At 40.4% G+C, this 20,857-nt stretch overlaps 1 protein-coding gene across 7 annotated transcripts in view; it reads right to left on the reverse strand.

Moving 5' to 3' along the window:
* Positions 1 to 3,449: 3,449 nt before the first annotated feature.
* Positions 3,450 to 20,857, reverse strand: part of LOC144669951 (dixin-like) — an 85,534-nt gene continuing 68,126 nt past the window's right edge. For 2 of the 7 annotated variants that reach the window (XM_078532235.1, XM_078532267.1), the window contains exons 14-20: positions 19,047 to 19,118; positions 14,235 to 14,318; positions 9,666 to 9,827; positions 8,422 to 8,488; positions 6,867 to 6,975; positions 6,100 to 6,208; positions 3,450 to 5,733 (exon numbers count right to left, since the gene is read on the reverse strand). In XM_078532235.1, the coding sequence (XP_078388361.1) occupies positions 5,650 to 5,733; positions 6,100 to 6,208; positions 6,867 to 6,975; positions 8,422 to 8,488; positions 9,666 to 9,827; positions 14,235 to 14,318; positions 19,047 to 19,118 (687 nt within the window). In that variant the 3' untranslated portion in view covers positions 3,450 to 5,649. Of the gene's footprint in view, positions 5,734 to 6,099; positions 6,209 to 6,866; positions 6,976 to 8,421; positions 8,489 to 9,665; positions 9,828 to 14,234; positions 14,319 to 19,046; positions 19,119 to 19,472; positions 19,541 to 20,857 lie in introns of all 7 variants that reach the window. The other 5 variants (XR_013573807.1, XR_013573808.1, XM_078532242.1 and 2 more) reach the window with 5 other exon arrangements.

Genomic DNA, 20,857 nt, shown 5'->3' on the forward strand with positions numbered 1-20,857 from the left:
AGTAGTGAGCTGGTGGCAATGAGCGCTTTGCTGGCGGCTGCCTTTTAAAGATGGTGATTGGCGTGATACAACAGCAGGGTGATGGTGAGCGGGCGAATGAGAGCCTGCCTGCCATGGACACGGTGTGTTTTGCGGGAGTGAATATATAATGAGGTGGGCTCAGGAAGATATGGAGTGAAAACCCACCATTTTCATCAGTGGGTAGGACTCCATTTTACCCACCTACCATATTTAATGCAATTCTGCAAAGATTCTGCCCAATGTCCCAGATACCACCATCACTATCCCTGGGTATGGCCTGCACCAACGACACAGGTGGTGGCACAGTGGTATACAGTCAGGAGGGAGTTGCCCTGTGAGTCCTCAACATCGACTCCGGAACCCATGAAGTCTAAAGGCATCAGGTCAAACATGGGCAAGAAAACCTCCTGCTGACTACCATGTACTGTCTCCCACAGCTGATGAATCAGTACTCCTCCATGTGGAACACAACTTGGAGGAGGTACTGAGGGTGGTAAGGTTGTAGAATATACTCTGGGTGGGGGACTTCAATGTCCATTACCAAGAGTGGCTCGGTAGCATATAGACTGAGCTAGACGGGCCCTAAAGGACACAGCTGCTAGACTGGGTCTGTGGCAGGTAGTTAGGGAAGCAACAAGAGGGAAAAACATACTTGACCTCATCCTCACCAACCTGCCTGCCGCAGCTGCATCTGTCCATGACAGTATTGGTCGGGGTGACCACTGCACAGTTCTTGTGGCAGCAAAGAGGATTCCCATTCACAATGAGGATTCCCTCCATCGGATACCGTGGCACTGCCACCCATGCTAAATGAGATAGTTTTCGAACAGGTCTAGCAACTCAAAACTGGGAAACCATGAGGAATTGTGGGCCATCAGCAGCAGCAGAATTGTACTCAACCACATTCTGTAACCTCATGGCCTGACATATCCCACACTCTACCATTACCACCAAGCCAGAGGATCAACCCTGGTTAAATGAAGAATGCAGGAGGGCATGCCAGGAGCAGCACCAGGCATACCTAAAAATGAGATGTCAACCTGGTGAAGCTACAACACAGGACTACTTACGTGCGAAACACCATAAACAGCAAGCAATAGACAGAGCTAATCGATTCCAAATCCAATGGATTAGATCTAAACTCTGCAATCCTGCCACATCCAGTCATGAATGGTGGTGGACTATTACACAACGCACTGGAGGAGGTGGCTCCACAAATATCCTCATCCTTAATGATGGGGAAGCCCAGAATGTCAGTGCAAAAGGTAAGGCTGAAGCATTTGCCACAATCTTCAGCCAGAAGTGCTGAGTGGATGATCCATGTTGGCCTCCTCCAGAGGTCCCCAGTATCACAGATGCCAGTCTTCAGCCAATTCAATTCACTCCACACAATATCAAGAAATGGCTGAAGTCATTGATACTGCAAAGGCAATGGGCCCTGACAATATTCCGGCAATAGTACTGAAGACTGTGCTCCAGGACTTTCTACGACCCTAGCCAAGCTGTTCCAGTACAGCTACCACACTGTCATCTAACTGGCAATGCGGGAAATTGCCCAGGTATGTCCTGTACATAAAAAGCAGGACATAGCCAACCCAGCCATTACTGCCCCATCAGCCTACTCTCGACCATCAGGAAAGTGATGGAAGGGGTCATCAACGGTGCTATGAAGCGGCACTTGCTTAACAATAACCTGCTTACTAACGCTCAGTTTGGGTTCCGCCAGGGCCACTCAGCTACTGACCTCAATACAGCCTTGGTTCAAACATGGACAAAAATGCTGAACTCCAGAGGTGAGATGAGAGTGGCTGCCTTTGACATCAAGGCAGCATTTGACGAAGTATAGCAATCAAGGAGCTCTAGAAAAACTGGAGTCAATGGGAATCAGGGGGAAAACTCCACTAGTTGGAGTCATACCTAGCACAAGGTAAGATGGTTGTGGTTGTTGGATGTCAATCATCTCAGTTCCAGGACATCACTGCAGGAGTTCCTCAGGGTAGTGTCCTAGGCCCAACCATCTTTAACTGTTTCATCAATGAACTTCCTTCCATCATAAGGTCAGAAGTGGGGACGTTCACTGATGACTGCACAATGTTCAGCACCATTCTCAACTACTCAGATACTGAAGCAGTCCATATCCAAATGCAGCAAGACCTGATCAATATCCAGGCTTGGGCTGACAAGTGGCAAGTAATATTTGCACCACACAAGTGCCAGGCAAATGACCATCTTCAACAAGGAGAGAATCTAACCATCACCCCTGGACATTCAATGGCATTACCATCATTAAATCCACTTACCAACATCCTGGGGGTTACTATTGACAAGATACTGAACTGGACTACCCATATAAATACTGTGGCTACAAGAGCAGGTCAGAGGCTAGGAATCCTGCAGCAAGTAGCTCACCTCCTGACTCCCCAAAGCCTGTCCACCATCTACAAGGCACAAGTTAGGGGTGTGATGTAATACTCTCCACTTGCCTGGATGAGTGCAACTCCAATAACACTCAAGAAACTTGACACCATCCAGGACAAAATAACCTGCTTCATTAGCACCCCATCCACAAACACTCCCTCCCTCCACCACTGACACACCGTGGCAGCAGTATGAACCATCTACAAGATGCACTGCAGGAACTCACCAAGCCTCCTAAGACAGCACCTTCCAAACCTACGACCACTACCATCTAGAAGGACAAGCGCAGCAGACACATGGGAACATCACCACCTGGAAGTTCCCCACCAAGCCACTCACCATCCTGATGTGGAAATATATCACCATTCCTTCACTGTCGCTGCGTCAAAATCCTAGAACTTCCTCCCTAACAGCACTGTGGATGTACATAAGCCGCTGGACTGCAGCAGTTCAAGAAGGCAACTCACCACCACCTTCTCAATTAAGGATGGGCAATAAATGCTGGCCTAGACAGCGACACCCAAATCCCACGAATGAATAAAAAAAGACTTCCAATTACAGTAATTATCAGTTAATTATAATGTTTCAGCTTGTGAGGGAATCCAAAACCAGAGGTCATCTGTCTGAGACAGTCATTGATAAATCTAGTAAGAATTTGAGAAGCTTCCTCACTCAGTATAGTTATAATATGGAACTTGATACCACATGGAATTGTTGAGACAATTGGCATAGATGCATTTAAGGGGAAGCTAGACAAGTACATGAGGGAGAAGTAAGTTATGCTGATAGGATCAGATGAAGTGAAACAGGGGGCGGCTCGTGTGCAGCATAAATACTGACAAAGGCCGATTAGCCTATTTCTGTGCTGTAGGTTCTGTGCATGTTCTATGTCAAAGTGCAACAACCGCATAAAGAAAAAACTCTTCAGCTTTGCCACAATAACTATTTACAAATTGAGAGACAGTTTTTTCAGAATAAACTGAGATAGAACAAAATCCCTGCGTAACAAATTAACTCCTTACACATTTTATTTAAAATGAAACAGTTTCTTTTAAACACCGATATCTTTATATAGTTACACCTTATAACAAACATTTTTTCCCTGGATGGTATCCGAAGGGTCAATTGAGTCTACGCAATTCTTTGTTGTAACAAAACACCCTCTTATAACAGACTCATGAACTAATTCCTCTGCATTGTTTGAAATGTTTAGTTCTGCTATAATAAACTGCACAGCAGTAATTGTTTTGGCACGTACACTAAATATCTAGTACCATTGTTGCCTCCTGAACATAGTGTCAGCAAGTACGATACCTGAAACTGTGGCAAAACAACCTTTTTTTTAAAAAAAGGAATCCATTGTGAAAAAGTAATTGGAACAATTCAAGCTTGATAAAGATAACCCTCCAATTATAAAAAGGTTACTGTTCCAGTTCCCACAAATTTGTAATAACAACATTAGTTAATCCAAATTTAGGTCAGAGTTGATTTGATACATTTCCAAATAGCGGCTGATATCAGCCATATAATGGTCATTAAAAAAAATTAAACAAAAAAACTAAAAAGCTAATAGGAATACTGACTCTAAAAAGCAATTATACTTGGAAAATTTGTGATAGTGGTATGAATTCTCAAAATCTTGGAATTACCAAGGCAAGGAGAAAAAAAAACTTCAACCTCTGCACCATTTCCAGAAATCTTGCTTTCAGAAATCATAATTCTTCATTATCTAGACTCTATTTTTTGCCATTTACGTTTGCACAACTCTTATTCCAAATAAGATTAACAGAATTCCACTTAGCCCATTAAAGAACAAGGCAGCATTTCTTCCTGGATGTAACACCTGTAATGTGTATATATTACATACACATATATTTGTGTGTAACTCCGTTCCATTAAATTGAGAACAAACACAAATTCAATCTGTATAAAATTCTGGGCAATCAGGATACGAATGATTAGTTGAAGTCAATTCACAGGAGCCTAAAACAATGTTACTAAATCCAAGCCTTTTTTGTAATCTTTTCATTTTAAAAGTTCTTATGGCCTTAACAAATGCCATATTATATTTCATCTTGCAACTGTGTATAGGAGACTATTCTCAAGTCTCCAGTAAAGCTATTCTGCAACCAGACAGCAGGGGGTGCATAAGAGTAGCCCTAGGCGCTTGCCAATACTTTTTTTCTGTTGTCTGAGGAAAGTCATCACTGATGTCTTAAATTTGCAAATGAGAGATTTTATTTTTCAGTGATAAAAAAATTGGAAACATCAGTATAACAAGGTGGGCAGTGGCTGTTGGTTTACCTTTATTAAGGAATGAAGGTAAATGTCTTTGCAGGAGCTTCAAATGGAGAATGTTTTGTGTCGGGCTTGGTTAGAATCTTTTGGTTAATTATCTTATAAATGAATTCCACTATTCCTTCCTCCAAATCAACTAGGCCTCTCGTTTTCAAGCAACTTCCTGTAGCTGGCAAGGCAGCAAGGTCCATGCCACAAACCAGGGCCACTCTTGGCAAAGGCACACTTACTGCAGGTAAGGAAAGCAGCCGCAGTTCATCAGAGGTCCCAAAACAGAAGAGGCTTATTTCACTACTGCAAGGTTGTCTCAGTTACCCGTCAGCGAAAATTGTCATAACTCATCAAGACTTAATGCTCGAAACCATTAAGCTGAAAAACCTTTGCCGCAACCACTAAAATGCTCAGTGGAAACGAGTGATAAAAATGATATTTACAGATTGGTCACAAAAAGTATTTAAATATTTTATATAACAAAACTGAAAAGGCATGATCTTGAATTGAACTTGCTGCTTACCTATAAGAAATTACAGCTTCATGTACTCCAAACATTGAGGGTATATCAACGCCAATATTGAACTGAGGTTGTTTTCCACAATATGGACGTTAGCAAAATTCCACTTATTGCTTACAACATGGCATTACAATTGTACACTGGTACAGCGAGTAACAAAAGTTACGTCAACTTTACAATGACCAGTCTATTTTCATCAGCACAAGGCATCTGCCTTGGGAACCTTTTGCACTCGACTCATCTTTCCAGTCCACATTTGGCAGTTGGCACGGCGACATATTCTACCTTGAAGGCAGACAAGGACTTGAAGACTTGAGTGGGGTCTTTCTGTTCTTTGGTGGTTGTTCTCTGGACCTTTTTACAAAAAGAAACTCTCTCCCAAATTTGGGGAGCGAATCAGTCTACCTACTGTCTCCATGGTCTTCTTCAACCCAAGCAACTATTTTGCCTTCCCAACCAGGAACGATATCATCATCATGGAAAAGCTAGGGGAGAAATGATGGAAATCAAGTTAACATTTTAAAGCCTGTAATTTTGGTTTAGTTTTTACAGTGCTCTGTGTATACTATCTAAATGGAAGTTCATTCATTAATTATTCCATATATTTCTCTATTTCTTAATCAATATGTATAAGCAAATTTACAGAAAGAAAACCTCATGACACAGCTATCTAAAACTCAACTAATTCAGCACAGGCTCGGGACAGAATGAATTATATGTATAATTTGCACACACTCTCTCCCACATGACACCAACTAAATATTTCACTGTTCAATTGTCCTGCCAAACTAAGAATAAAGAATATTAATAATGTTTTTTTCTAGAACATGATACCAATGACTGGATCTTACCTCCTCCTTCACAGTGCCAAATTCTGGATCCAGTGCCTTGAAGTGATATCTGTAATTCCCTTCCCGATCAATTGCTGCTTTAAAGTCTTTCAGAGCCACTTCACCAAGTCTGTAGGAATAAAGTTGATGTCAGGCTAAAGATGTGTCAATTAAGCAGGACTTTTTGGACCATTTTAAATAACAGATTTTCCCTGATTGAGTGGGCAAGAAATATGCACACAAGGCTCTAAGAATGTTAATCTTGTAAAGCAGCTTGGACACGTACAGAAGCAGCCCAGACTGACTGAGCTTATGATTTGCTCTTTTTTGTAGGAGGTCCACTTGTTGGTTCCTTCCAAGGATGCAGCCAAGATTAGCAACTCATGTTTGGGAACATTAATGAAATTGCATCCCAACATTCCAGGGTGAGCAAAGTAAAATTTAAATACATTGTATTACTATGGCATGTTGTAACTGCTACAGTTCTAAAATAAAAACTTGCTCATTCTCACAGAAATACGCCCAAGCCCCTTTCTGCTGTAATTCCAGATTTCCACAGAACTAGTGAACATCCTAGTGACTGGTTCAAAGCAGCGCTTTGAATAGGTTGGAAGCAATAGCTGCTGCCGCAACAGAGTAAAAAAATGACGAAAAGAAACTAGATGGAAAAGAATTTTTACAAAAATCACATGAATGTTTTGCAATTCTCCTCAAAGTGGAGGCAACAGTTTTCTGTTGGTTTCAGTTTCCAAATATTCCTATTGGCTGCTACAATGAGAATTACTTGCCTCTTTGGAATGTTTACCATAAATGGTACAAGAGTTCGGTCTGTGAAATAGAGCACCTTAGTGCAGGCAGGACTGCTTAGATCAGGACTGTTGTGAGAATGAAGACCTGCTGGGAAAGAAAACTGATGTTTAAAAAAATCAAAACCAAACATTTTTGACACACAACGGCAACTACAGATGACTTGCCTAAAGTAAACATGGGTAGAATGGGGGGAAAATATTACAATGTGTAAAATTTGCTTACAGCCAAATGCAATGGAATATCATGATTGAGAAAGGACAGCACTCTGCCATGGAATTGTAGGGCCACAAGTTCACAGTTTTACAGAATTTTTTCTCCAAAAACGAAATAGAAAGGTTAGAAGATCACATCAACCTGCATATTAGTTCACAGTGCTGTTTAACCCCAAATAAATCTCATGTCCCTAAGACAGGAAAGAGATCATAAACTGCTTAAATCAAATCTTACTTATTTGCTTATTTAAAAAATGGATTTTGCTGAACCAAAAGGTGGCTGCTACAGGTCACATGATTCACAAGTTGGCTACAGTTTCTGTAAATTTCTAACAGCAGTTACAGGACAAAAGCTCAACCCTCATCCTTGTGGAATCACACACTTCTCATTATGAGGACACATTACAATCAACAAAACCAGGGGCCCAGCACACGATTTGTCTCCCCAGCCTGGTCCTATAACAAAGGGAGAGCCATCAAAACTCATTATACCTGCATTATACCGTTAATAGTGACCATCTATCTCCCAAGGTGAACAACGGATTTTGACCAGAGGCATAGAAACTGTTTATTAGCCTGCAACTGACTCATTAATGGGCAACAAGAGATGACCTAAGCTTCTGGCCCTTGGAAAGTTTTAATAATACATTTCTAGACTCACAACCCAGTCTGCTGTTTAACTTCCAGCCTGCAAATATCACAGCAGGACTTCAGGCTGACCAACATCCTACATCAAGTCTAATCCTCCTCGAACCCTGTTTCTCGTGAAGGTTCCTGCCATTACTTGCTGAACAGACCAAGTCTCTGTATACCAGCCTCATCGTGCTGCGTCACCATCAACTTTAAAGGAATTCTGAAACTCCTGCTTCAGCCAGCTGAACCCGCCTGAACTGTAATTCCTCTGTGAAGGAACCATCACTGGACTCTGACTTTCTGGACTCTGACAATCACGTGAACTGATATCCACATCTGTGGTTCTTTTTCTTTTAAATTATTCATAGTTGTAAAAACTCCTATTTCCTATCTTCTTATTGTGCGCTTGTGCATGTGTGTGTGTGTATGAAGTAACAATCATCCCCTGAGTTTGAATGCATGAATAAACAATACTTCTGATTTAATTCTAAAGAGATTTAGCTGCGAGTCTCTTTAAAAAGCGACCTCATGAACCAAAGGTTTGGGGAAACACGCCTCAGCCTATTTCAAAAATGAAAACACCTCTGCTTACAGACAGATGGTGAGAATATAAAGGAGTTCAGGTTTGCCTCTCTTCCCTGTAAGTAACACAAACATTAGTTAGTGAAATGTTTGCTTCTGAGCTTACTGGAATTTGATGGCCAGGATTCTCTCTCTGTATTTGATTCTCTTCTTCTTGAATGTTTCACAGGAGTCTGCAGATATAAATAAAAGGAAATAGCAAAGCATAAATGCAACAATCGTTAGGCTGAAGATTTCATACTGCACTCAATCACCAGCCAGCAATTATCCACTCATTCGCTTTATTGGGCAAATTCAGCCCCTGATGTCAGGGGACTATTCAAAACATGGAGGGCATCAGCGCTGATCCAAAATCAGTCTTGCCCTTACCCAAAACCTACACATGTATATTTATCTGCAGTAGCCACTGGCAAGGCAACTGTGACTGACATTTTTTTCTCTCCCTGCCCTTAGGGGCCTTTAGGCCAATTACAGTGGCCCAGCTAACCCAGTATAGACCAGGAATTGAACCCAAGATCTTGAGGTCTTTATGGCTTGGTCCAACATCAAATGTGCCTTTACTGGCTCAGCCATTAGATACCCACACAGTAACAATTAGAACTATGGCTTTCTTTCCGTTCACTAATTTTACTGAAAAAATAAATGTGTCTCCAAAACACTGATATGTCAACTTTGTAATCAAGGACAAAAAAACCTATTGTGAAAGTGGTGGAAATGCAAGTAAACATCAACTGGAGATTGCATGATTTTAAAGATTCATTTGTGAGAAATTAATGAAAAAAAAAGTTAAATTTAAATGCCACTGGTTTTGTCCCCAAAAAGAAAGAACTGACATGCATCATTTGTTGTGACCGTCTTCCAATTTCACCACAGGAAAAGAGCTGTGGCAAGCATTTCCATTAAGGACAGTGCCTTCACAACCTTATTGGAGGGCAGGTTTAGAGAATTATTCTGGAATGATCCTGTAAAGATATATTTAAATCACTAGGTAATTAAATGTGACTAAATTATCTGCTTCACTTAGTGGCAGAAAATAATATATTCTGAATTTGTGGATGTTGAAATAGAGTTGTGAGATATTAGTAATGATGCATTTACCCATTTATATGAAACATCACTACTGAACTAAAAGCTTTAGCTCATTTAAAAGTAATCTGTTAACACCTTTGTTAAATCGTAAACAAAATAATTTACTGTACTGATTCATATGTTAATAATATCATACAGCTCAATTGCAAGCAATGATAGTTTGTCCCTATTGATTTAAAGAGGCCAAAAATGCAAAGGAAATTAATCATCTAAAGGACTCATTTGTAGATTGTTTTACACAGACTGGAAATATATCCTTACTTTGTTGCCAACTCTTCCCTGCGTTTCGGCCACATGCAGTCGCTCCAATAAACTTGTGATTCCTTGTTCCAGTGTGTCGATTGTGTGGTGCTGGGGGTCATGACCAGCAAAGCTACTCCGTAAACTGCGCAGAGAATCTCGTACTACCTGAAGGTCTTCCGTCTGCAATTACATATACAAGGAGTCAAGGAGTGCCACAGAATAATGTCCACAATGAATACGATAAGGGCTGTGATTTTTCAGACAACTGTTGCTGAATCTCCTGGCATACAATTGTTTACTTTTATCAGGTACAAAGCAGCAATATAATGCAAATACAAGCTGTAATTTTAACTTGGTTTTGTAGTCATAAATTGAAAACAGCAATCAGTAAAACCAGATACACCAGATAATATACATCAGACAATGAGTAGGCTTTATAAGTGGTCTGGGTGTGACGAGTTTTCAAAGGGTAGCTGAAAGCATTCTACTGAATTTGCTACTAATAGCAAAATATTTACTGCAATTGAACCACAATGAATGATAAAATTATAGCCTTCTGGTAATGAAGGAACTACATCTGATCAATAAAATCTGAAAGCTTCAACTCTAGACATTAACATCAGTCTGTCTTTCCATGTAATCCCCAAGGGAATATCAAACCACTATAACCTTCAGCTGCAGCATAATTATGTCTGTGGAGCACTAAGTTTTCCTCTGTAACTCAGCTCACATATTTTGGAATTGCTCCTTTTGAAGATTTAACTAGGAGAAGTTAAACCTACCTGAAAGTTCGAACATTAATTTTTACTTCAGTTTCTCGCAGATATCAATATCAGATATCAGGGGCCTGATTAAGTACCTGATGAGAAGGCCTGTGGACAGCCTTCCCACCCTGTCATCAATTGATGCCCTTAAATAGGCAATTAATGATATGGGAGGATTTATGAAAGTTTCTTTCATAAGGCAACAATAATAATTATGGATGAAGGGTCTTCTGAAAGGTTATGACAACCTTAAATGTTAACTCTGTTTCCCTCCTCAGAGGCTGCCTGACCTGCTGAGGATCTGATTTGATGATGATTATTGATAACAATTATAGAATTGTTCAGCAATGCATTTTTTGACCATTTTGTTTGGATTATTTCTTTTGTCCCGAGGGAGTAAAGATTATCTTTCTTTGCTTCCGTTGCACAGCACAAGCTTATGTACTGCCAGGCTCTGACTTTTCTGTCCGTTAATTTTGATCAACCGTTATGAGCTGGGCTTGTTTGATTTTTATAATTTGCACTTCCCAACAAGCATTAGAAGTAGATGGATTTTTTAAAGCATATGGGGCTAGAGTGGCCTTTTTTCATGGCTTGATAAATTTTCATAACATTGGGTGCAACGCACTTCCAAGTTTCACGAAAGACAAACCAAGCAATTTTATTTGTATTGCAAATCAGCAGCAAAGAGAATTTGGGCGTGCCTCCATTGAGAACAAAAGTGAAAGCCATGTTGAAGTCTGGGGACAAGATACAACTGTACTACCTTTTGTAAGTACACTGTTAATGGAAGGTCATATGGGTTGATTTTAACTCAATGCTCAAAAAAATGCCTAGTTTTTTGTACGGCTCATATCATGAAAGATAGCTCTTTGGTTATGTAATGTGCTTTACTACATAATAGAACGAGCACTGCTGACTGATCTCAGTAATTTAACCAGCTGCGACCTGCTTCAATCTAACACTCAGCTCTCTTAAACTGGAATGTATCATTCTCCTTCAATGGAAAATGCCAACTTAACACAATGGAGAATGGATTAGAATCAAGTCCACAGACATATAATGGGTAATTTTAACCACACCAAATGAATGAGAGCTTGGAAGTTAAAAAGCTGAAACACGAACCCGACCCACTTCAAACCTGGCTATTTCCAGTTTTAACAGAGGAGGGATGGGGTGTGGGAATGGGCAACCAATCCACTGTCAGGTAGTGGGTTGGTCTTAAACCTTTTAAGGAGGCTGTGTGCCTTCATTTTAACAGTTTTTACTTTTAACCCATGCTTTTTCCAGGCCTTGGGAAACCCAGCTGGTAAAAAAGGGAGAGAAGCGCTGGATCCATAAGGTTACGTGCCTTTATCGCACATTGCTTGTAGGATAAGATTGTTTCCCATGACCCAAAGAGCTACTCTGTAAACCCCACCCCCCCCACCCCTCCCAATCTGTCTGCTTCCCCCTCTTTGATCAGACCCCACCCGAGCCATCACCAGCTCCACACCCCCACTACTCCATGATCTGATGAACAAGGGCACCCCTGCGATCTAACCAATCGCCCCGATCAGGTCTGCCATCCCACACTTTCTGGTTTTCCAGCCCACCACACTCTTCCCACCTCACTGTTGTTACTGGGGCCAGGGTCTCTCACAAAATGCTGACCAATATGTTCTCCATGTGTTCGCTACTCTTTCTCGACTTTGGCAGAAGCATAAAATGAGTGATTGTAACAGTGCCTGCAATACAAGCCAGCTCCATTTCCTTTCTATAGAATTTAACATGCAGCCAATTCAATATTGTCCGTTTTATGCCTCTGCCAAATATTTTGCCCTTTTTGTTTCAGATTTTAGTATTTTTCGAGTGTTTGCTTTTCACCTATTGCCAATCATAACTATTTGACAAAAGATAACCAATATCAAACTATCTGCTATATAATATCGAAGAAGAAAAATAGTACCTTTTAAACAAACTTTTTTTGCTTGTGGAAAATAATGAATGCTCGATATCAGTACACCCTAGATGCGATTACATACTAGGAACATCATAGACTTAGTCTACAACAAAGGAGGAGGCCATTCAGCCCATCGTGTCTGTGCCGGTCTACAAAGATCTGACCACCCTAATACCATTTTCCAGCTCTTGATCCATAGACCTGGAGGCTATGGCAACACAAGTGAATATCTAAATACTTCTTAAATATTCCTAGAGTTTCTGACTCAACCGTCCTTTCAGGCAGTGAGTTCCAGACTCCCACCACCCTCTGGGTGAAAACATTTCTCCTCAACTCCCTTCTACCCATACCCTTTGATGCCTTTAGAGTCCAGAAATCTATTTTTGTCTTAAATATATTTAGTGACCTGACATCCACAGCCTTCTGTGGTTGAGAATTCCATAGGTTCATCACCCTCTGAATGAAGAAGTTTCTCCTCATCTCCGTCCTAAATGGTCTACGCTGTATCCTGAGACTGTGACCCCTTGTTCTAGACCCCCCCAGCCAGAAGAAATATCACCCTTGCATCTAGTCTGTCCATCCCTGTCAGAATTTTATATGTTCCAATGAGATCTCCTCTCATTCTTCTAATCAGCCCAATTTCTCCTCAGACAACAATCCAGCCATCCCAGGGTTAACAATTATTGAATAACAACCAACAGTTGATCAATCAGAAATAATGCAACCCATGTATCAGATCATGTTTAGAGTACACATGTAGCTCTGGTCACTATTCCATTATAGGAAAGAAAATAGAATCATGGAAAGATACAACAAGAGTTCACTAGAATATTACAAAGAATTACAGGTTATAGTACAGAGCAGGAAAATCCCACCCTGGTAACTAAAAAATCATAGGGGAATGTTACATAAGTTATTAGACTATTGAATCCTTTACCACAAGGGGCCATTGAGGCTGATACGATGACATGTGTTAAGTATTTAAATAAGAATTAAAAAGGATACAGAAAATGTTTCAAGGAAACAGAGTTAGAGTGGACATTCCAGCTGAAGATTTAACACCAACACAGATTGAATGGGCTGTATCAGTGCTTTAAAATCAACAAATTAGAAGTAATGATGCACGGTATCGGAGATTAGCTGCTTTAATATGATTCTGTTCATCTGAATTCTAGGAGCTTAGTGGCCTAACTCCTTGGCAGGAGTTTTTGGATGGTGGGGTTTCCAGCATTCCCACCTGAAGAGTCAGCAGAGATGATCACAGCAGCCCCACAGTCATTTAACACTCCAAGAAGCGTTAATTAGCTGGAGGTGAGACTTCCGGCCCTCACTCAGGCAAAATTCCCATCTCAGAGAGCTGTCGCCCCCACCCCCCCCCGAACACCTCCCGCAAGCCTCAAAATTGCTGTCAGGCGGGAAACGGCCCCTTAAGGCCTCGCACAGCCCACGTAAAATTGTGGACAAGTTGGAGTGGGTGGTAGGAAGGCAACCTGGGGATTGTTACAAGACCTCCTGCCTGCCAAACCTCTGGCAAGGGACGTAAACTTCTGCCCCTGATGTTTATGCTATTAAAATGTTTTCTGTAGCCCAGGGGCAGACTTGTAGCTCCATTTTTACTTCAGTTATGGAAAATGTTATTGGAGAGGCCACAAAGCAGCACAGGTTGTACTGATGTTGATTGCTAGTGTACTATATAATTAATAGGGTATAATTGATATACAGGTATGATGCAGTTACCCCCATGTTTATCTAGAAATCATTTTCAGTTGGCTACTGGGAAATCTTATGGGTAGCATATTTTTAATGAAGATAAAAATTCTATGCAAAAGAGAAACTTCAGCAAAAATAGGGCGAAGAATAATTTATCAAATTTCTACTCACCCCTCTATACCCTGGAGAAGTGGTTTTGCTCATGGAGTGGACATAGCCATTATTCACTGACGGTTTACAAGGATAACCAGATACCTGATGAAATGTAAATAAGGAGTAAAGTGTTCCTTACGAATTTCAATGTGAATTATTCTGTTTAAACAGGATAATATTAAAGCATTTCCATCTGGAATATACTACATTTCACTTACACTGAGTTAACTCGAACTCATTGGTCCTGGTATTTACAGGAAGGCTGAAAAAGTGCAGTGGAGGTTGAAAATGGCTGAAGAACCTGGCAGGACCACGGACACAGTGACCCTTTCCCCGCCAAGTGGCCAGTGGCGAGTAGGGAAAGTCAGCGGAATGAATGCTGCAGCTGGAAACCCTTGGGGATGGTCTCTGGCAATTGGGAGGGTGAAAATCGCCATCGTGGCTTGAGGGCAAAGGTCAGTCACTGCAACTTGGGGGTGGGGAGGGTGTTTAAGGTTAGACATTGGGGCTTGAGAGACAAAAAAGTCATCAGGTCTGAAGGAGGCAGGGGTGAGGGGACAAGGTCGACGATTGCAGCAAGAGGGAGGAGAAAAGCCACGATCGGCAGTGGAGAAGCCAATGGCTTACCTGATAGGTCCAGGGAAGCACTTCTGGAAAAGGCACTTACTCAACTTGTGGAGCCAGCAGCTCCTGCCTCCCTTTCACTGCCAGCTTTCCTGACCTTTGAGAAACCTGCATAGTAGCAGTAAATTTTAAATCAGACTTAACTTATGAACAGTTGTAGAAGCAGATTTGTTGGATTTCCTCAGTAGGATCTTAACTTCATGTTGACGAAGGAGGAAAGATCTATAGGATGTTAAGGATTTTACTGAGGACAAACCAGGAGGGTTAAGATGAACTTGTTTAGGGTAATCAATCATCTGATTTGATGAGAAAACTTTTGCATCTACTTGATTGTCAACAATTAAGAATAGGTTTGATAAAGGGTTGAAGGGAAAGGGATAAAAGGGATACATGAACAGGGCAGGTACATGGGTTTAAACCTGCTTCTTGTGTGGAGGATTAGCACCAACAGGGACTGGTTGAGCTGAACAGCCTATATCTGTTTTATGCTTTATGTGTAATTCTATGTAAGAAGTCTTGCAATTGTTGAGAGTGAAGCATCTATATGCTCTGAAAAAGTTTGGATGCAGGTTTGCCTTGAATCAGTGGGTAAAAACATTAAGGTCTGTTACACAAATCATCCTTTCTAAACACGATCATCCAAGGTTTCATCTGATGCTTGTGATCTCTAGACCCACTTGCTGTAGCCATAGAACAGACAGCGTTATTCACAATGTTCAGTAAACAACTGAGAATACAGATGTGTCTGGTCCCTCACAATGTCTTAATGTTGCTGCCAAAACCCTAAGGAATTGATTCCTCAAATATTACATGCTACTAAGGCTTATCTTTCTGGTCAGGGTAAATCAGAAGAAATGAAAGCAATGGCTCTAATCATGGGATATACCAGCAAGGATGCTGAACAATTCAATTTCAAACAGCTTCCTTCAGGCATGATTAAAGGCAGAGATAACCCCAATTAAATATAGTACACTGCTCAGTTTGTGACGACAGATTAACTAGTTTAACCTTTTCATAGGTAGAGGACTTTATCTTGTTTATCACTATGTGTAGATTGTAATAAAACATTTACTGAATTTGTTAAAACTTGAAAGTAAACTCTATTAAAATTGTTACATAAACATTTAGTTGTATATAACTTTAAAAATATATGTTTTAAATAGTAGTAAATAAAGGACAGTGTCTCTATCATGGGTTGTTAGCTATTTGATGAAACCACACACAGATTTATTTATGATTTTCACTTTTGCTTCTGTGATTAAATATAAATGCATGATCATTTATTGGCTCATTCTTTGAGGTTTTTTCTACTACTAAGACTTTGTAAAGTAAACACTGCAGACATCTGAAAGTAACTGACAAGAAATAATAAATGGGAGACCATGTAAAGGTCACCTTTTAGTGTTCCATTTTGTATGTTAAAGGCTTACACTATACGGGAGTAATGGTGCACTCTTGTATCAGCTGATTTTTTAAAATCCCGAGATAACTTCCGACTTTTGTTTAAGATTTAAACAGTATTTCTGGTTCTAGTGCACAATTAGAAGTTGAGTTTCACATGATTCCCTTGACACTTTTGCTGGCAGAGCTTTCAGAACAGCTACTGAAAGTATACACAAAAAACATGTCCCAGTGTAAAAGCACATTTTTAGGATTGAGACAACATCAATCAATTGCTCACATTTTATTTTCACACTTTAGGCTGTCTCATTTCCTTAAAGTGATACTAGATTGTATTACACGCCAAGTTGTTAACCTATGTATACAGCATATACAAGCTGTTATTTCCTGGGGCAGGATTTTGCCCTTGGCGGGGGCGGTCGGGATGCCGACCACGATCAGCTCCGCAGCACGATTTCAAGCAGACAGGCCAATTGAGGCCCGCCCAGCATGGAATGCGAGTGGCAACGCTGAGCACTGCCTCTGTGTGTGTGTGTGTGTGTGTGTGTGTGTGTGCGCGTGGGGTGTGGGGGGGCAAGGAGGCGGCGGGGAGGAGGGAGAGCGGGCCTAGCGCACAGTTCGCGCATGTGGGTGAAAGCGCACTTCAATTTCCCTGAGGCAGCTCCGTGCCTCAGGGAGATAAAGCACTGTTTAAAAAAAAGTAAAGAAAATAAAGATGTCATAAAACATGTCCCCTCACGTGACTCTGTCACATGAGCTGGGACGTGTTTTTAATTCAAAAATAAAATTTTTATTTAATGTTTATTTGCTTTAGGAAACCTTATCCTGCCCGTGGATGAGGCTTCCTAGAAAATGTAAAGGCTGCTTGGCCTTTTCGCCTGCCTGCCAACCATTAGATTGGACGGGCAGCTTAAATTTGACTTTAATTAGCTTCTTAATGACCTTAATAGGCCTTTTAATTGTCTGCAGGCACGCAGTCAACTCTGGCAAGCACCCGCCAAACGAAATATCGCAAGACTGCGCGATGATGTCGGGACGCTCCCCCGATGTCATCGCGCGTCATTTTACACTTGGGCGTGTCGGGCGCGTGCCCGCACGCCAAGCATAATATTCTGCCCCTGGAAACAGCTGTGGATCATCACTGAATAATTATCCACAGGTATTATCCAATATCACTGAATCACAGAATATTTACAGTGCTGAAGGAGGCCATTCAGCCCATCGAGTCTGCACTGGCTCTCTGAAAGAGCATTCTACCTCGTCCCACTCCCCTCCATTATCCGCGTAACCTTGCACATTCTTTCTTTTCAGATAGCAATCCAATTCCCTTTTGAATACCTAAATCGAAACTGCCTCCACCACCCTCTCAGGAAGTTCGTTCCAGGCTCAAATCACCCTCTGGACGAAACATTTTTTCCTCACATCACTTTTACTCCTTTTGCCAATTATTTTGAATCTGTGCCCTCTAGTTCTTGATGTTCTCTTGAGTGGGAACAGTTTCTCACTATTTACCCTGTCTCTACCCCTCAGGATCTTAAATAACTCTATCACGTCTCCTCTCGGTTTTCTTTTCTCCAAGGAAAACAACCTCTCCAATCTTTGCTGATAGCTTTAGTTCTTCATCCCTGGAATCATTCTTGTGAATCTCCTCTGTATTCTCCACAATACCTTCACATCCATCCTCAAATATGGCGCCCAGAACTAGACAATACTCCAGATGAGGCCTAACTAGTGCCTTATACAAGTTCAACATGACCTCCTTACTCTTGTACTCAATGCTCCTATTAACAAAGCCTAAGATGCTACTTGCTTTATTAACTGTTCTCGCAATATGCCCTGCCATCTTCAACGACTTATGTACATATACACCGCGGCTCCTCTGTTCCTGCACCATTAGAGTTTCTCCCTTTATTTTCTACTGCCTCACCACATTCTTCCTGCCAAAATGAACCACCTCATACTTCTCTACATTGGACTTCATCTGCAAGATGTTATTTCCGGGAAAAAGCTGTAGATATCATCACTTAATATATATGCACATAAATTATCCAATATCATTGAATCACAGAACCTTTACTTTAAATACTTTAATTTGGATGGAATAATTCAAAATCCTGAAAAGATGAAATGAATTTAGCATTGATCTATGATGAATGAATAAATCAAGTTCATTGCAGGAATTTTTTTGACTGTTTTGGGGACCGCATTCTACAATTCTACCCATTTTCACTAAAAATATAAAACCAACCGTCCTGTGCCATTAATCCTTCATCAGGAATTTCATGAGCGGAGGGAGGGAGGGAGAGAGAGAGAGAGAGTGAGAGAGAGAGGGAGATGCTCACCAAAAACACAGCACCTAAACTAATAAAATCACTTGAAACAAACACTGCATTCATCTAATTCTTTATCGTGTCTTTCAGGTTGTCTCAATGTACTTCATGAATTACTTTTAAATGTTTAAATGGAGCCCATTTTCTTATACAGGTAAAAGTGGCAGCCATTTTGCTGAGACCAATGTTCTAGAAACAGCAATGAAATAATTGACCAATTCATCTCTTTTTGGATAGTGATCATAATTAATCTATTTTTGGAAATAAAATTTGGCTCTGTGTTATTCTAAAGATGTTCTCATCTCTGGGTTCAGATGATTTTAATTATAAATGTAATTTTGGATATATTTGAGCCTGGGATGAGATAACTGCCCTGAGTTCACTCCCATGCATTAATTATTGATACCTTAACATAGCTAAATTGTATAGAATCATACCTCAGAAGCTAGCAATAGGAAACATAATAACATCATACCTCCTCCTCCTCACTGTTAAACAGCTGTTGAAGAAGCATATCCTTCTGTTCCAAGTCTTTTTGCAAGTCATTCTGAAAGGAATAATACAATTTTATTTTTAAAATCACCATATACCATAGAAATTCTCACACAAAATAATTACTGCTTTAATATTACAACATAATCCTTTGCTGTAGGATTTTGACCTATTTTGTCTGGAGCAGTCTTGAGTTCAAGACAGCCTTATCAAGTTCTCCAGAGAGGGTGAGTACTCCAGCGCATTTTCTGTTAAAATTTGTTAATATTCAGAATACTATTCTAGCTAGGGATATTGAGGCTAATTGCAGTTATCACATTATAGGCCACCTGGGGTCAACTGACTTGGCAAAGGCCAGGGATGCAAACTTGGAATTTTCTGGTGTATGTGGGACAATGCAGTCACTCACTTTAAAATGCTGTTGAACTTTGTAACAGGGCCAAAAGTTTTGTCAGAATATCGGTGTTGGGGAAAGGGCTGCAAAAGGAATTAGAAAAAAAAATCTATGAATGAGTGGAACGATGATAAGTTCAAGATTCTGCACAATGGAAAGAAAAATGAGTGTCATACACATATGTTATAGAGATAGCTAAAGGTAAAATTGAACCTGATTTGGTGCAATGATAGATTCAATGCATGATATTACTTCTGGTGAATTTTTCTACTTGGAATTGGAAGCAATATTCATGGGGATGTTGCTCGGGATAAATTGATGTGTCCTTTCATATTCCTGGGCCTCACTTTATAAATTCCCTAAGCTCTAGCGGACCCACATACTTTAATTTGGGGGGTGGGGGGGTGGTATAATTCAAAATCCTGAAAAGATGAAATGAATTTAATATTGACTTTACTCCCAGCCAGAATCCACAACAAATTCAATTTGATGGTCTTCCTCTCATTAGGCCAGTTACAAGTCCACATTTTCTCAATTAGTGATATCTGTGTCCAGTAAATTACTTGCCAATCTATGCTTCTTCATTTCCTTTCAGTTGGGTGTGTTCTCTCATGCTTTTTTCCCTCATGAATGATTTAATTTGTTTTATAATTTTAGTAGTTTAGCTTACGACTTGGTTGCATGCATTGTGTGGCTTATGTGGAACAATTCTAATTTAATTACTAACTGCTTTCAAAGTAGAAGGCTACTGGAAAGATAAATCAGAGTCCTTACACAGTTAAATAGCAGCCCTATCTTTCTCCGGGAAGGTCAATTCTTTTTTCCAGTACAAATACAGTAATTTCTTGACTCTTACAGGGTGGTTGATGATGAGCTTAATTTTTTGCGTGGCTAACAGCAGACTAGCACAAATCGTCTAACACTTTGTGGTGACTTGCAACTCGAGGGGTATCTCTTTCTCGTCACAAATTGCTGCGTTTTTTATGCATTAATAACGGTGTGCGCTGTAAACTCAGTTGCTTTTGCAGCAAATTCTGGACCATTGTAATTGTTACATGTTAATTGTAGCACTATCTAATGCAAAGGATCAGGTACAGCACAGCATTTTAAGCAAGTTGCAGGTCATTGAAATACAACAACAGTCAACAATGCCCAATCATTTGATAGTCAACTTGTCTTGTAATGAATACAGTTAAAAGCTCTGTCCCAACAATCTAAACCAATGCTCTGTTAAAATTTGTTGAATACATTAAAAACTCAAGTCAATCATTGATTATGAACAAGTTGTAGTTATCAGCAGGTACTGGCATTGCTAAGTATAAATAGTAACCATATTTCAGGTGCTTTATTCATTTTTAACACTGGAAGCTTTTTTGAAAGTATGCATGCCTTTTAATTTA

Source organism: Cetorhinus maximus, chromosome 2 (genome assembly GCF_964194155.1).
Source record: "Cetorhinus maximus chromosome 2, sCetMax3.hap1.1, whole genome shotgun sequence".
Classification (NCBI taxonomy): domain Eukaryota; kingdom Metazoa; phylum Chordata; class Chondrichthyes; order Lamniformes; family Cetorhinidae; genus Cetorhinus; species Cetorhinus maximus.